Below are 18407 nucleotides of genomic sequence, written 5' to 3'. Positions count from 1 at the left end.
TGCTTTAAATATAGACGAGCAGAAATATCTTGGAGTATGTATTTCAAAAGAGATTCCACTCTCTAAATATATATATTTAGAGTTTGGCTTGGAGAATTTTCTTAGAATATTTCCCACCTTTTTTTTTTCTCCAACAGCCGTCACTTACCTCAGCCCTGAACAATGGTGTGGTTCATGTATTTTGTAGGACACAAAATGGTATCTGGACTGCCAACACAGTTGCTGCTGCCATTTGCTTTGGAAGCAAAATGGGAAGGGTGTGCTGGGGGTGGAGGGAGGCTGAGCTATTACCACTTGCTGTAGTTTTATGACCACAATTCTTTCTACTCAATTATATTATGATTGGAAGTTAAAATCTAGAAGAATATACAGGACAACATAGTAGAATGGTAATTATCATAGGTGAAGTTAGATATTTTGAAAGAAAGCACTTGGTGATTTTATTTTGAATTTTACATTTATGCTTACAGTATATAAATCCAATACAGTGAGCTACTCAGTAAGATTCCTGAAGCACTTAACATAGTTTCAAGAAGCTTGAAAAACAACAACAGCATTTGTTTCTGTTGAAAATTCAGATTCACGTACTCAGTATATTATAGTCTGTAAGTGCTTTCAGGTGTTGAAGTCTTCCTGCTACACTTGTTTCTGCTCTTGCATTTTGTTGCTGCTGCTGCCTTGCCAAACTCACACATGAACAGGAGGTTCAGCAGTCACAGAGAAAACAAAGATTACTGATTAGAAAAGAACATAATCAGGTAGATTGACAGTGTGTTGGGAGAAACCATTGCTCAGGGAAGTGGGGGAGTAACACTGGTATTCTCATTGTATATTAGCTAAGAGTCCCTTACTATTACTTTGAACACCAGCATCAGTGAATATAATGTTTCTGAAGCAGCTGGAAAGATGGTGATGTTTTCTGCTTTTTTGAACATTTCATAAGAGTATATGTGCAAGCACTGTATTCACCATGTTAGAGAAGAACCAACTGGGAAATTAAGACAGAAGCTTTCTCTGAAGTAACAGCACAGGACAATATTTGAAATGTCTGGTGATTTTTCTGGTAAGTTTTTTTTAAGCCCTGTAAGTAGAAGATATGACAAACACTAAGAAGAGTTAACATTCTAACAGTGTTGTTCCCTAAATATAGCACTTAGATCAGCTCGCCTTTTCTTCAAATACTGTATGTTTATATTGCTGCTTTGCTTTTACCTTAAATGGTAGTGCTCTAACAACTCCGAAGGAAAAAGAAAGTACAAGTTGAAAACAAAGACTTGCTAGTGAAGTACAGTGATGACAGTAGCTTTTATTTTAGAATTCTATTGTGCAGCATTTAAGTCAGGATTAAATTAATTATGGAAAATTAAACTATAAATATGATAGTAATGCAAAATATGTTGATATGACAACTTAACCCATAGGATAATTTTCAAGCGTTTCTACAGACTAGTAGAGCATTTCCATGCATTTGGTTAGCATAGATTCTATATTTTGTGTTTGGATTAGTTATCCTTAAAAATGAGGCCTTCAAAAACAAAAGCCTGATATACTTGTGTAGAATTTGATATTCATTCATAGTCATTATTCATATCCATTGAATATGATATTCATTATTTCCAACTGAGTATGTATTATATATAACCTTGCTGCATATTAGTTGTTTGAAGGTAAGGAAATTGGGTCATTGGGTTAAAAATCTGCTTGTTCCAACACATCTATTGTGAGTAGCAACTCTTGATCTACAGGTCTTGATCGGTTCTTGCATATGTTGAAAGGTTACATAAAGCCTGTTAGATGAATAAATTGGGTACTATTGATACACAAATGCATATTCTGTATATACTGTATATTCCATACAACATACTAAATTTCCACAGTAGGTTGTTGTTTTGTGTAACACACAAAGGACATATTTGACAAATGTATTTTACAGCTCTTGACCTGATTTGAAAGGAACACACATAATGGAGTACTTCAATGTACTACTCTAGTGATAGGATTGCAGCCTTTGTAAAGCTAGCTTTTGCTGATTTATGCCTCTTTCTTATCTGTTACAATGTTCTGAAGAATATGTAAGGTACTTTCAGGGATACCCTTCTGATTTTTTTAAAATCCCAGTTTTAAATTTTAAAATAAATCTTTGGCTGAAATCCAGTAGAATTTATATAGGAGCTGGTTTACCAGATTCCTATTGATTAAGAGAGCCTATTTTAGTTGCGACTTAACTACTAAATTTCATACATTGTTTTGCAGATAGACACCAACATGTAAAATGTGTGTTATAACTAAGGTTGTCATTTTTCAGTTCTTCACATTCAGGCGTTTAATTTGCACATTTTGCACATGAGAGTTTCATTTGCACTATATGCAGTTTTGCATGCTATGCAAATTAATGTGGATTTTTCATCTTATGCAAATTAAATGTTGCTTTGTTTCTTCTACCAGTATATTTTAGCTTTGGTATAATTTGTGTAGCAACCACTGCACTGAAAGAGCTTATATAATATAATGATTATTTAGAAAAGGAATATCTAAGTAGTTCAAACTTCTGTTAAGTCACAAAACATGGATCCTTGAGCAAATCAGCTAAAAGTACTTTAAGTTTGTTTTTGTTTTTTAATCTATGCAGAGGGGAAACATGTAAAGCAGCAATGTATGTTGCTATTGCAGATAGATTGATAAGATGTTTTGCTGCTGCACAAATGGGACTCTGGCTATATTTTAATGAAATCACTGTTGCTTTTTACAATTTGAGCAACCTCCCTTTCAGAAGATCTGTGGGGAACTCCCAGAAGTGATGCCATATAATCTTATTTGTACCAGAAAATGTAGAGGGAAAGTGAGGCAAACTGCAGAAATAAAGGCGCAGTTTCATTCAGAGATACAAATACAATATTGTAATTAGAAAATATTTATTTACTTATTTATTTATTTATTTATTTATTTATTTATTTATTTATTTATTTATTTATTTATTTATTTATTCCAAATATAAAATCAAATAATAAAACATAGACAAATACATAATAATCAAACAAGAACAGCAGTAAAGATAAAAAGGAAAAGTAAGAAAAAAATCAAGAACGTAACTTTGTTTTACATGTTTGACTTTTCATACTTTTTAGTATCTGTGTGTGCACACGCACACCAATGTGGCACCTCTTCCTTGAATGCCTTCTCCCATCAGCAGCTGCTATTTCACTTCTGCCTAATAAGGAATGAAATACATTGTAGAGCTTCAGAATTTACTGTTTGGATTATATCACCCAGAATCCCCAGCCAGAATAGTCAGTGACCATGTTAATTTTTTTTTTCTGAAGGGGAGGGGGGAGAGGATGTAATCCAAGGAAGAAAATGGGGATGTTCATTTTGGTTTTTTAAAATATTTGTTTTATTTTTTTAACATGTCACTTAATTCTCTTTTCTGGGAGTCCCATTTTCTGGACCTATACCTTAAAGATACATAAAGTGTGCTTAACTGGAAAGAAGGCCTAGCTGGCAGTCTTCATGTCTTGGACAGGCCTAACTTTCTATTTTAAAAGGAAGCTTCCAAGCAAGCCTACAGAATTAAATTCAGTGGTTTTTAGTTTGAGCTGCCCCATGTTTACAATTGCCTCATAGAATGTTGATTTGCTCTGCTGCACAATAACATCACTGCACTACCATGCAGCTACAATTCTCGCGAAGAATAGTTTGCTTCATTCATTGGCTTATAAGATAGAAATGTTTGTGTGTGTGTGTGTGTGCGCGTGCGCAAAACATTGACTATAAATCTCAAGTTTTGCATTATCTCAAGTCTCATAAGTTCCAGAGATTTCCCTATTTAAAAAGAAAGAAAGGTACAATTCCAGGCCAGTTGGATTAGTTGTGTGACATGTTTTCAATCTAGGTAAAACAAAGCCAATCAAGTAATAAATCAGCCCTAGTTTCAACATATGTAAAACATATATCTATATTGTTAATAGGATATACTTAACTTTTTTCTCCCTAAATCAGTACATATAAATTTCTGGAAAACTAACATGGTCTGTTTCTAAGGTAAAGCAGAACTGAATATAGCAAGTTACCTGCTTTACTTTGCACTGTCAATTATATACAGTAGTGCTTCGCTTAGCGATGTTATTCCGTGCAGAAAAAATCGCTGCTAAGCGATAACATTGCTAAGCGATATTAAGCCCATAGAAACGCATTGAAACCCCTTCAATGCGTTCCTATGGGCTTAAAACTAACCTTTAAGTGAAGATCCTCCATAGCGCCGCCATTTTTGGTGCCTCTAAAGCGAGGAATCCATCCCAGAAAACAGTGGGCGGCCATTTTGTTTACCCGGTGGCCATTTTGGAACCGCCGATCAGCTGTTAAAAAATCATCGCTTTGCGATGATCGGTAAGCAAAGCAGGGAACTGATCATTGCAAAGTGAAATTCCCCCATAGGGAACATCGCAAAGTGATAGCTTTTGTGATCGCAAAAAGTTCATCGCTATGCGGTTTTGTCGCTAAACGGAGCACCCGTTAATCGAGGCACCACTGTAAATCTATTAATCGTCCTTTACCAGAGGTGATGCTGGCTAAAACTGACGAGTTACAGTCCCATAGTCTCTGGAAGATCCAATGTTACCCAGTCCTGTTTTCAACACAAAGCACAAATGTTCATGTTCAATTTTAATAACCAGTGATTGCAAACAAAGATTTGTGCTTCACTTTTACCTGCCTGTTTTGCTTGTCCACTAACTTACCCCTACGTCTTCCACTGATAAACTATCTGGAATTCACATTTATTTGTACCATAGAGAGAGCATACTGGGCAACTTGAACCTGCATAACACTCATCAGTGTATTCCTTGTGTATGTGTAATATTTGGCTGTTCAGATACCCAGGACTTGACTGAAACTAACATGGTTTGTTCTCAGGGAAAATGCATGTGGGCAGGTGGTGGGGTTTTTCTTGATTTTAGCAAAAGACTGGATACTGTGACTGTGGTGCAAAGACAGAAAGAGCATGCAGCCATCTTCCGAGTCCCACATGTGACGTTGAAACTTCCTTTTATTGAGCAGCATTCTGTGCTAGAGAGATTGAATTGTAAGAGGGACTGTTTTTTAAGCTAAATGATCAGACAGAAAATAAACTGAAGCAAAATGTTGCAGTGAAATGTTCAGATTATGAATATCAAATGTATTGTGCTGTTCAGTTTTGTTATATTTCAAAAGTCCCCTTGTTATGGTGAAATAAAATGACAGAGTTATTCTGAGTTTAGTACCCATCTTGGGATATAATAACAATAAAAACCATTGTACACTTATGAAACACTGTTCTAAAATATCCATTTGCTACCATCTGGCTTTAGGTAGCGTCTGGTAGCTACTCATTTAAAGATACACAAAATGGATTTGGTACCATCTGACGCTAGTGAAACTTATGTTTCTGTTATTAATCCATTAGTAAAGTCTATCTAAACTAATTCATCCTTGAGAATTTAAGTATGAACTAACTTTCTAATTAATTTCTTACATAATTGCAGTCTTTTAAGACAGGGATGATTCCAGGTTTAAGCATGAATGGTACAATCTTTTGAGACTGACACTGAGGATTTTAATGGATGTTATGCTGAGACTGGTGGCACTTCAAGGACTAGCAAATTTAAGCTTACATGTACTGCAGCCCACTTCACTGGATGCATTAAATTTTGTGCCAAATAAAGCTTGTTGAAATTTATTACATCAGAAGATTCTTTACTGGTTTTCCTGCAGCATCCTAGCATGGCAACCCAACTCCCATGAATGTCTAGTGTTGACAAACTGCTGCTTGTACAATTCTGAGTTTTGTATAAACATTTTTTATCTAGCAGCAATCATCTGTATGTTGAAACACATTTCCTTTTCCACAGCTAAGCACCTTTGGGTGTGCAACTAGCTGCTGAATGGAAAAGAGACAAGAATTTGAAACTGACATTTTGAATATACAGAAAGTACAATAGAGCATGTGTTCAGGTTTCAGAACTCACTGAATATACACCCACCCATCACAATATCCTGTCAGATGTGAATAACCAGAAAGGAACACTTGGATATGGTATCCGTCTAACAAGTGATTGCTACTGTGATTACTTCATTCAGGAATATATCACACTACTGATTTGCTATTAGAAGGTAAGCAAGAGACATAGGACTCTGAGCAGACTATGAACAAAGTACTTTCTCTCAGATGGGGCCAGGGCTTGATCAGAAAAGGGCAACGGAAAATCTAGAATAAAATTTTATTCAAATGGAAATGGAAAATAGATTACTTTTCTAGAGAGAAAAATTGCATATGTTGTTGATAGAACTAGACAAACTATAACTGCATTGCTAAGTTGTGAATTTACAGTGGTGCCTAACTTAACAGGTGCTCCGTTTAGTGACGAAATCGCTTGGCGATGACTTTTTTGGAGTGTTTTTGCACCTCGTTTAGCGATGGTCCCTATGGGCGATTTTCGCTTAGCGATGGTTGGGACCATGCTTTGCATAGCGATTAAATTTGGGGTCCCCTGTTTCGCTTAACGATGGTTTAAACATGTTTGCTGTTTTTTAAATGTTTTTTCTGTTATTTATAAAGTTAAAGTTTACTGTTTAAAATGTTTGAAATCATAAAGTGCACTTAATAAACCCGTTGTTAACCAAATTTGACTTTGTTCTGGCTCTTTTTAAATTTGTTGTTGTATTTTTCCCCCATTGAGATGCATTGATTAGGTTTCAATGCATTTCAATTGGGGAACCGCGTTTCATTTAGCGATGTTTCGTATGGCGATTTTCGCTTAAGAATGGCAATTTGTTCTTATTGGAACGGATTATCCAGTTTTCAATGCATTTCAATGGGAAACCGCGTTTCGCTTAGCGATGAAATCGCTTAGCAGCGATTTTTTCGGAACGAATTAACATCACTAATCGAGGCACCACTGTATTACATTACTATCTCATCAGCCATCTAAGATCTGAGAGAGGTGTTTTTAGTCTCTGATTAAATCTGTGAGATGAGTTGGACTAAGAGAATATGCCTTGCTCAGTTCTACTATAAGAAAATTGAACCAGATTTTCCAAAATTAACACTGCAGACAGTATGACAATGTTATAATGTTCCTAGGATAATTGAACTATGACACTTCTGTTAAAAGACTCTGATATATCTATAATGAATATGAATATGAATATGAATGAAGTAATCACATATATATAGCTTTTCTTTCTGGATCAATTGTTTTCAGAATATGCCTTGAAACATTATGGTTTAGAATTTCTTGGTCATCATGGATTATATGCAAACAAGAGAAACTGGAAGTGGTAATTGGATGCTTGAAAGCTGTAATAGGGTTGTTAACCAGCAAATGTAGCAAAAACCTTGATTGTTAATGAAATACAAATGTTCTGATTTGGGGGAGGCTTTTCATGGACACCCACTTTCAAGGGTTAGATTACATTGCTACATTTTGTTTCCTTGCTGGGCATCTAGCTTCACCAAGAGGCTGCTTTGAAGGAAGCAGCTGGAGCAGGTATATCCTTGAACATACTGTGAAATCGATTCCAAATTGTGGCGATCCTTCCCAAGCTTTTCTAGGTATAGAGCAGTGGTTCTTAACGTGGGCAATAATGCCCCCCAGGGGGCGATTTCATTTTTCAGGGGGGCGGTAGAATGAAAAGGGGCGGCGTGGGGGCACTGGAGCAGAAGGGGGGTGGTAGGGGGGCACTGGAGTAAGCCAAATCTGTGAAGATGGCTGCAGCCTTTTTACAGTGTGCATGAATATATATTTTCCTCAATTTTAATTCAGTTTCAGACTTTTTGTCTTGAAATTTTTAGTTCCTCCATTTGTTTTTATGCCCTTTTTATATTTCTTCTTGGGTCTTAAAATTCACTTGCAACTAAATCATTATATGTTACTTTTTGGGGAGCATTTCATTTTCTTGGAATTTAATTTTGTTTTCAGGGGTCATTGGATTTAAGTGTCTTAAATAAATAAATAAATAAATAAATAAATAAATAAATAAATAATCACTGCGGGGAGGGGTGCGATGATAACTTCCTCAATGGGTCAAGGGGGCATTTCTTTCAAAAAGGTTAAGAACCACTGGTATAGAGAACTCAGAAGTGGTTTCCTTTTCCTTTCCTGGCTGCAGAGCTGGAGGTTCCTCATTGCACCTGTTGGGATAAGAGCCAAGATGTGTAGCCTTGGGTGAGCTGCACAGTCTCAGAGCAATATCCAAGAAAGGAAATGGAATTTGATCCTTAGGACCCTCTCAAAATAGTGAGATGCTTCCAATATATTCAGGCTGTTTTTCACTCTTTTTCTTTTCTTTCCCTCGTTATTTTCTTTGGTTTGATTTTTCAGGGGAGAGTGGGGAGGTTAAAGAACTGAGAAGTTTTTAGCTTGGGACTGAAGAAAGGGCATGTATCTTCACAAATGTTTTATGCCTATGTCCTCCTCACATGTTCAGTTGTCTCTTTAGATGTAATGCTCCCCTAGGGCTAGAGAGAATGAGGGAAACAAAAAAGATTTACTGTACATCATTTCTTCCTCTTTTCCAAGTGTTGTCCTTACAACGGAATCCCTACCCATTCAACCTGTTTAATGGGGAGATCCAGAAGTGGTCCTCACTGTCTTTGTTTTACTCTTATGAGTTTCAGAAAAAAAAATCTGAAGTCTTTGCATGCAACCTTTTCTTTAGTAGATGGATGTAATATGGCTCAGTTTTGACATGTAGAGTTTAGCCTGTTGGTCAAAGTGATATCACATCTGCATTATCTAATTTCTATTGTTTAGGCCCTAATCCATCTAATTGCTTTATAATGGTGATGTGTTTTACCAGCTGCTGTGAATAACATTTCCATTCCTGGTATAAAAATGTATATCCTATGAAGGTCACTGGTGGAGACACAGTACAAAGGACTGTGAACACAAATGAGTAAAGACCAGCCTGTTTGACATCTTACTCTAAGGCAGAATCTTGCATTCCTCCTCACACCATGCATTTACTCAGCTTATCTTATCTGTAGTATCACACTGGTATAGGGGGATGATGAACAGAAGTTCTCCCATGCTATGGGTTTCAGATAAAATCAACGTGGAAATAAGTGGAGCTACTATATCAGCTAGCTCTAGCATGCTAGGTGTTTACCTTAACACTCTATGATCTTGAGAAAATAATGGAAGCATGAAGAGCAGTGGAATCTCCAGCTAAGGCTTTATGTAGGTACTACTCTCATGAGATGTTGAAACATACAGTGACTGAAATCCTGTTGTTAAGTGTAGTAAATTGCATCAGAATAGGCCCATTGGATCAATGAGGATTTATTGTTATGTGCCGTTGAGTCAGCTCCGACCTATGGTGACTATGAATAAGCAATCTCCATAACAGCCCTGCTCGGCTCTTGTAGAGTCAAGTTTGTGATTTCCTTTATGAAAGCAGTCCATTTCATATTTGATCTTCCTCTTTTCCTGCTGTCTTCCACCTTTCTCAGCTTTATTGTCTGTTCCAGAGGATGTGGTTTTCTCCTGATGTGTCCAAAGTTGGACAGCCTCAATTTCACCATTGTTGCCTCCAGAGATAGATCAGGCTTCATTTACTCTAGGATCCACTTGTTTGTCTTTTTGGCAGTCCCCGTTATCCTCAGAGCTCTCCTCCAGCAATGCATTTTATACAAATCAATTTTTATTTGCTTTTTTAATTTAGTGAATCAATTCCTATATACGTAAGTTCCATTGATTCAGTGGGCCTATTGTAATGTGGCTTGCTACACTGAGCAACAGGATTGCAGCCACTGTATATTTGGGTGGGTGGGTGTGTGCGCGCATGCGTGTACACACACAAACACACAGTAGAGATATATTATGACTGCTGTATAGCTCAAGGGGTTTAGGTATGTCGCTGTAGAGTTAGAGGTTGGGAGTTTTATTTTGCAGCATGTCCTCCTTGACAGGACCTGGACTTCATGATCCATAGGGTCCCTTCCAGCTCTGCAGTTATAAGATTATTATTATATGTACTCAATGCACGGGGACGTGGTGGCGCTGCGGGCTAAACCGCAGAAGCCTGTGCTGCAGGGTCAGAAGACCAAGCAGTCGTAAGATCGAATCCACGCGACGGAGTGAGTGCCCGTCGCTTGTCCCAGCTCCCGCCAACCTAGCGGTTTGAAAGCATGCAAATGCAAGTAGATAAATAGGGATCACCCTCGGTGGGAAGGTAACAGCGTCCCGTGTCTAAGTCGCACTGGCCATGTGACCACGGAAGATTGTCTTCGGACAAAACGCTGGCTCTATGGCTTGGAAACGGGGATGAGCACCGCCCCCTAGAGTCGAACACGACTGGACAAAATTGTCAAGGGGAAACTTTACCTTTACCTTTTACTCAATGCACACTCTATAACACTGAATAAAACAGCTTTATGTGGATTTTTAGTCACATATATGTGTGGCTTTCACTACCTCTGGTATGTTCCTTGCATATTTCTGACAGAAACAAAGTACTGTACATCCTTCCTTCTTTTTTCCCAAGGCTTGAGCAGTGGGTGCAGAATGGTTTCTCTACGAAGAAAAGCAAATCCAATGAATTTATTTTTGTCTTAAGATATAAGGCACTATATTAAAAGTGTGCTGCTTAAATGCCACTCAAACCACTCTCTCAATTAAATACACATTAATTATGCAGGCTGTGCATTGCCCCCCACGTGAGTTGGGTATTCAATTTACCAAGCTTCAATTTAACAAGGATCAAACTCTGGTTGTGAGCACAAGTCTTGGTTGTGGTACTACAGTTTAACCACTGTGCCACAATTACTGTAGCTGGAATCAATATGTTGGATCTAGAGCAGGAAAACTTTCAGCCAAAATCCTTGCTCTTTAAACTTTGTCTGACTGGGCTTGGTCAAGTCACTGTAATTAAGTTTTAATGCCCCATCTGTAAGTTGAGCAAAATAATGTTCTTGTAAGGTAATTTGTAAGAGAACTATGGATCAACAGTGTATTAATTAAGAAATCATTACATTTGGCAAGTTCGCTATAATTATTAGAAGTTTCCATGAGTATCTTTATTGGCCATTAATGAGATGAGAATATTGCTAACTATTATAATGTTGAATAATAATGGAGTCTCGATGGCTTATTGCTCTATGTGATAATCAGCATAAAATTGCTGTAGTCTCATTTGCAAAGTGAGTCAGCTGTCAACATAAATGGTGCACCATGTCCTGTGTTCTTTTTTTGGTGCTTTTAAACTGAATTTGAACACACATGTTATTTGCTTTTACTAAACATTTGTTTTCTGGGAAAGTTATAATTGTCATTTGTTTTTGAAACAGAAGATTCTTTTTTAAAAATAATGCTGCAGAATGCAATTAATTAGTTAAGGAAGACTGAGTCATTACATGGTTTAATTTCTTATTAGTTTCAGAATGCTTATTGTCCTATGTTACTTTCTGGCTGTATCTGCCTGTTGGGACCAAACATGCACTATCCTACCCTGCAACACTTACAGCACAATATTTTTCACAAAGGATTGGGAACTGTTTATTTTTGGGAAGATTGGCAGAAGTAGACAAGGTGCTTTTAAAAGTTTCATCTGCCGTTTCTCTAAATCACGAGTCTCCAAACTTTTCACACAGAAGGCCACATCAGATATTTGTGGATATTTTCGAGAACTGAAGGAACATGCACACGTGTGTGCACGCTACCACCCACTTGCATGCATGCACTTATGTCCGCATGCACACATGCACTCCTGCCCACCTACATGCATGTCCTCTCAGCCTTGGTTTACAATATGATTTACATATTGCAGTGATTTCTTTGCCATGACTGATATTTCATCTGTCTGTCTGTCTGAATAGGAATGTGTGTGTGCAGGTCAAAGCAAGTGCCAGTCCAGTGTAGCAACTCTGCTTCTTTTTCCTTATTTTCTTCAATATAAATCCTTCTTAAACTTCTTTTCTCACTAGGTACCGTTTTAATTCATTGGTATGAAATATTGCACTAGAAAATGAGATTCAGAGCAGTGTATTTACTTCTTTGACTATGGTATCCAGAATCCCACAACCTGTATTCTGGCAGTTGTAATCTAAGAAAAAACATAGCATGCTGCTTATAAACTTCCCCATAGTGCTTAAAGCACTCTCGGGGGGGTGTTTGTGTGTGTATAATCTTAATTATGCAGGCTACACATTGCTCTCCAATTTACCTATCTTGGAAGAATGGAAGGCAGAGTGGACCTCAAGCCATCTACCTGGGATTAAACCCAGATCGCAAGCAGAGTTTTGGCAGCCGCTAGTATATTTACCAGTCTTTGCTTTCTAGTAAGTACAGGCGTACCAATTTTTTACATCAATTTACTGAGGTGTAAGGCCCATTTAACTTAGTAAGATATATATCTGGATAAGCCATTTAAAAGGTGACCCCAGGACATGTAAAATTAATCCTTTGGAAAGTACATGATCATTTCTTTATCACTGATTGAATTTTCTTTCCGGAAATTACGATTGACAGCAATTGTGACCTCAGTAAGCTTAGAAGTAGTAATCAGAAGCTTCTCACAATTTATATCTCACCACCATCTTTTCCCCAACTCTTCCTACTATTAAAGAATTACTTAGCTAAGCTCCAGGAAACCTGTAAAAAATAAAATGGAACTTGAGTTTTCTATAAAGGTCAGCAGGATGCATAATGTCAGAGCCTGGAAAAGTTCTGCTTCTAGAGTATAGCTCCCACGATCTCTTATGCAGTATTCATTCCTATACTGTATTTTTTTTCCTGCTTTCTGTACACTGCTGACTGGATTTGCTGTTAAACCAGCTAAGTCCAGATAGTCCCATAATTGTGTCCACATTTATGAGATTTTGTCGAACTGTGGATGGCTTCACTCATTTGCAAATCACACTAAAAGGCTTGGTTCTGTTAAAACAGTTGATCAAAATAACGACGAGCATTTGCCTTTTATCTTTGTTTCTACAGGAGCTAAAAATCTAATTTTACAAAAATGAAAGCGTGAAATCTGGGCCAGGTGACTCTTGAAGCTGGCACGAGGTGACAAATCTAAAATTTAAGTAAACTCCAAGAGAAGCATAACATGGGTTGTCAGCACCCTGGGCAAGGGAAGCATTGCAGGGCATGGATGACATGCCAGCTCCATGATGCAATGCATGGGTGGAGTGAGCTGTGGGGGTGGGGCATGAGACGCCCCCCAGGGTGGTGCCATGAAGTGGCTGTGGAGCTGCTTGTGGTCCCCATTGGCAACAGTGGGGCGTCTGGCACCCCTGGCAGCTCTGACTCAGACTGCTGGGAGGGGGAAAGGAGCATGAGGAGCAGCTACAGGGCAGGGCGGTCCATGTACCTTTAAGGATTTTGCACCCAGCGCACCTACCCCTGTAGCTCCCACCCCCCTCTCTGCCACTGAACCCCAGTCTACCAGGTAATGTGGCAACCTTATTCTCTAGATATATTTCCTTTTTCTCTCTCCCCACTGAGTGGTGTGTTGGAAAAAGGGATAGATTGTTTTTACAAAAAAAACCCTTATCTGATAATTTACAAAGGCCTTTTGAAAACAGACCAAGGATTGCATGAGATCAGGCCAAGGGCTACATGGCTATATCCTCTTGACTTAGTCAAGTAAATGTAGGGCCAGTAGTAAATGTAGGGCCAGTAGCTTCTAAGGACCACTTGCTACCCTCCCTCAGAACCTAGGCATTGAGCAGTACTGACAGAATCTGTGATGTATGTGCTCTTTGGTGCCTTGCAGTAGATAACACTAGAGCACTGAACTGTTCTACGCATGTTGCTATTATTTCCTCTACACAGTCTGAGACTTTTGAGAAAAGTTTGGGGCAGTGTGGTGCCTTCTTTATGGCAGCTTTCTGTGAAGATCATAAAATTGGAAGAAATCTTGTCCTCACTGGAATATGGTGGCCCTTGTCCCCCCCCCCCCGAGATTTAGAGTGGGTGTTAAGAGGAACGATCATATGTTTTTTTTCCTTTCTTCAGTTTTATAATAAGCATTATACAATTAATGCATTGACCCTATTTTAAGCAAGGACTACATGAATATTCAGTATTTGTCTCCCTTGCTTTTCATTTAAAATATTATCTGCAGTTTCCTTAAAGCTTCTTAAAGAAATTAACTGAATGAAGTTTCTCGGAATGGTAATGAACTTAGTCAGAAATAAACTCCTCTATGGCTTCACTGACTAGTTAATTATTGGTTTATTACACACCACAGGAAGACCAATAAGAAAAATAATGACATTTTTGGCTCCAGGATCTCTCCTGTAATTTGACTTATATGATATTTTGCACATGAATTGAAAAGCAATGTATGTTTGTTTTTAAGAAGTAGTTTATACCTTTCCTGAATTGCTTTCTTTAAAGTATGAAAGTGACGTATAGGTTCCCAAAGTGGTCTGTATGGACCTCTAGGGGTCAATTTTGACTTGCAGGGGGTCTACATCAGACAAAAAAATTGGGAGTGCAAATTTAGACTTGTATCAAAGCTTTGCAGGGGGTCTACGGAAAACAAATAAGTCAGCAAGTGGTTTATGGGGCAAAAAAGTTTGGGAATCTAGATATGATTTCAGTTTGTTCTCATGCATCTTAGGTTCTGCAGATGCAGCTATAAGATCTGACAAAGAGCCACATGACCCTGTTTTTTCATACCAAATGTACATGCATCTTTATTAATGTGAGATGCAATCATATCTCAAATAGCCTTTTCAGTGGTTGCTTTTCTCGTCAACCCGTTGCTTAAATTCCAAATAAAACTTATCACTATAAATTTAAATCACACTAATATTGTGCCTCTGTGTGCCTTTAGGTCCTAGTTGTGCAGCTGTTTGGATACCATAACACACAGACTAGCTTCTCATGTCTGAATCATGCTCTTCATTCATAAAGCAGGAAATAAATATTTTATAAGTACTGTATCTTTCGTATTTTAAGTTTCAAACATTACATATTTCCTGACACAAATGTATTGCAAAGATATTATAGGTTATTCTCCCAACAAAGGGTAATATTGTTTGTCACTTCAGTTGTGTGCGTGCTTTCTTATGTTATTTCTCCTTTGGCTAGTGTGTTGACACTAGATGGGCATTAGGAAGCACTAAATCTGTCTTTAGCCTTGAAACATACTTTCAATATATAGGACAAGAGGTTAATCCTATTAAGTTCTGTGTTGCAGACCTTAAATCAACTGCTGACAGTTGCTTGTCTTTCTGACTTGATGTATTGTCTATTAGCAAATATAATTTTAATGAGTCCTCTAATATTAATGATTCCTAATTATCTCAGTTATTTAAAAAAAACACTCTGATACAACCTGTTTGACAGGTAAGCAACATTTGCTTCTAAACGAATTGGCAGCTTTCCAAGCTAAAGTAAGTTATAGACACTCAGATCTCACTAATAAATTTCACATGAATTGAACTGTAATAGTCCAGTCGTGTGACAGAAATTGTATTTGTTGCAATATTCCTTATGACAGAGTTGGGCTTCTTTGATCAAACTGCTACTGCAATGGATTTTTCATTTCAGGGCAGTTGGATTAATTGATTTTGTGGGTTTCAGGAGAGAAATCATGTACTTCAGAGAAAAAGGCACATCAGAATGATTTATAGTATGCACTGGCATGTCGCACTAGCCAATATTGTATAAATAGCCCAGCAATTGATGTGTAGACTCATGACTGCAGAAAGAAAGGGAATAAGTTGTAATGCCAGTGTCCATACGTAGCATGTTCTTTGACTGCTATGTAGTGTAACATGCACTTGCTTCTGCATATGCAACCTCTGTATATTATGATGGATACATTTACATACAGGCACTAGAAATGTTTCTTTTAAGTCTGAAAGGCAGCAAATTATTATCTGAATTATTAAGAGCCATTTGCTTTATAAATGACCAGTTCCTCCTTACGAATGGGTTGGCTCTGGGGACTATCATGACGCATTTCCAAGTTTATCTCTGCATCAGTGTCTGGTGCCATAATACTGTACATTCAGCAAGCATTCAATGAAAATATCTGTGTAAGGATTCCATATACCTAATTCAGGGGTGGCAAGATAGGATCACAGGACATATATGGCCTGCAGGAACCTTTCTGAGAAAGTTTGCAGGAAGTACAGATGATATCTGTACTGGATGAGGATATTTTTCATAAAATTATTTCTGAATAGTTTTCCATTCTTCTGCACATTTTAATCAGGTCATGTGAATGAATTAAGATTCATTATTGGTGCACAGGTGTGTGACAGTCCAATTCAGCATTCCATAAACCAACTAAAAAAATAGGGGTGTCCCAAACAAAAAAATTATAACTTTGAAACTGGACCTCAGATCAGCATCAAATTTGGCACAGATGTAGCAGACTGTTAGCTCTTGCTTGATGCCAAATTTGGGGACCTATGAGCAATTCACACTTATTGAAAAACTGCCCTAACAATTGCTTTGTGTTTAGGTGAGAAGTAGTTAACTGATAAAAAATGGAATCGGCTTCTGGGATTTTCCCCTGTGTGGTGTCACTCTGTGAATGGTAGTGAGCAGAAGGGGTTATCCTGTAGACCATCTTGACTACTGGCATTGGTGTCATCATTCAGACTGCTTTTGAAAGCTTGGCACCATTTTTCCTGCTGACAACACAGCTCAATATTGTACAGCAATATCGGCCCATTTCCTTGGTTTAAATTATGGTATCGAAGCACAGTATCCCACATTCATTCCCACAACTGGAGGTTTTGTTTTGTTTTTTAAGAATTGAATTGTTTTGACACTGCAGTAAATTTTGGTTTCGAAGATGCATTTATTCACTGAAAATATTCTGTAATGAATAATTGTGCCAAATGTGCAAATTCAAATAAAATAGAAGTTGTAAAAATGAGGAAGATTTTCTTTGGGAAAAGTCTTTTGTGTAGGAGCATTTACAGTACTGCTTAATAATCTCTAAGCATCCATTCTGTAGAGGAGAAGGCAAGGATCCAGTTTTACCTCTTTTAACATGCACACAAAAGAATGAAGAGTGAGGGGAATGCGAGGCAATGGTTCATTCTGCAGATTGATTTCCAAATGAAAATGAAATAAATCAGAAGGTGTGAATAAAGATATTCTGTTTGGAACTGATAACATTCATTAAATCATTTGGAATGTAGAAGTGCCTGTTTATACCTCAACTGTTAATTTGAAAATAGTCATGAATGCAGAGTCTTTAATCTTGGTATAGTTAAGTATTCAGATGCCCTAGGAGTTGATTAGATTTAGAAGTAATGAACTTAAATGTGAAGGTCAATTAGTGTATGTTGTCAGTTTTGAGGTGATTTGAACAAGGATGTTATTTTGCCTTTCCTTGTCAGTACAGAATAGTTATTAGCATAAGGGGAAGAAACAGTCTGCCTCTGAATGTATGTATACAAACCACAGCAGCAAAGGCAATAGGTGACCCAGCATAACTGGTGCTAAGTGCTGTTCCATCACCAAAGCCATTTCCAGCCATGTTGTTTGCCTGTAGACTTTTACTAACCACAACGGAGTCCCCAGATGCTCTCTCATTGAGAGAAAGATGGCCTGTGAATGAGACAAACAGATAAGTAAATATGCTTTACTAGGACATTACCCATCCCATGCATTGAGCAAATAATCTGTGTGACCTTCATGTGCAGGTTGATAACTGACATCTGTATATAGAATTGGAAGACGAAAAAGGGATGTCAGTGAAAGAAATAAAGATGTCAATGATTATTTCAAAAGCAGCCATCACAGGGACAGACTTACGTTTGCCTTTTCATATAAACACTCATTGAGATGATATGGCTAAAATTGTTCAGAGGTCTGATTGTAATGGGGGGGGGGTCTCATGTAAATCACTTCCCCAATCCCACCTAAGGTAAGGGAGACCTTCACATGTGTAATGCAACACCCTGTGAAGAAACTTGGGATCACATGTTTATTAGTTTTATTTAGACCTGGTTTAGAGGGACGGGGTATAAATTTAAGTAAAGAATTAGATTTATTTATGTGCTGCATTTCTCCCAACCAGAGACCCAAAGTGGCTCACAACATTAAAATTCACACAATTTAAAAACACAATAAGTTAAATATTAAAAGATGAACTAAAGAATATATGATTTAAAATACAATTAAAATATTAAAACATGAACACATAAAAAAGATTAAAAATTTCTGCTGAAATTGGGTTCAGGAATTCAGTTATAATTAAAAAATAGGTGTGCAGCTTTGAGGTGCTCCTGGATTCATCTCTGAGTCTGGATGCCCAGGTCTTGTAGTGGCCAGGAATGCATTTGCACCATTAAAACTAGTGCACCAGTTATATCGGTTTATTGACAGACCTGATCTGGTCACTCTGACACACAGGTGGATTACTGTTATATGCTCTGTGTGGGGCTGCCGATGGAA

The 18407-nt window shown here is 37.6% G+C and overlaps 1 protein-coding gene across 11 annotated transcripts in view; it reads left to right on the top strand.

Annotated features, from left to right (window-relative positions):
• Window positions 1–18407, top strand: part of DMD (dystrophin) — a 1295019-nt gene that overhangs the window by 225323 nt on the left and 1051289 nt on the right. Inside the window, exon 1 of one of the 11 annotated variants that reach the window (XM_072994254.2) lies at window positions 855–1063. The exons of the other annotated variants lie outside the window; for them this stretch is intronic. Within the exon in view, the coding sequence (XP_072850355.2) occupies window positions 1045–1063 (19 nt within the window). The 5' untranslated portion in view covers window positions 855–1044. Of the gene's footprint in view, window positions 1–854; window positions 1064–18407 lie in introns of those variants that run through there. 11 annotated transcript variants of the gene reach the window in all.

This window comes from Pogona vitticeps, chromosome 3 (genome assembly GCF_051106095.1).
Source record: "Pogona vitticeps strain Pit_001003342236 chromosome 3, PviZW2.1, whole genome shotgun sequence".
Classification (NCBI taxonomy): Eukaryota; Metazoa; Chordata; class Lepidosauria; order Squamata; family Agamidae; genus Pogona; species Pogona vitticeps.
Note: the sequence above shows the minus strand (reverse complement) of the source record. Positions and strands in the feature narration are given on the sequence as shown.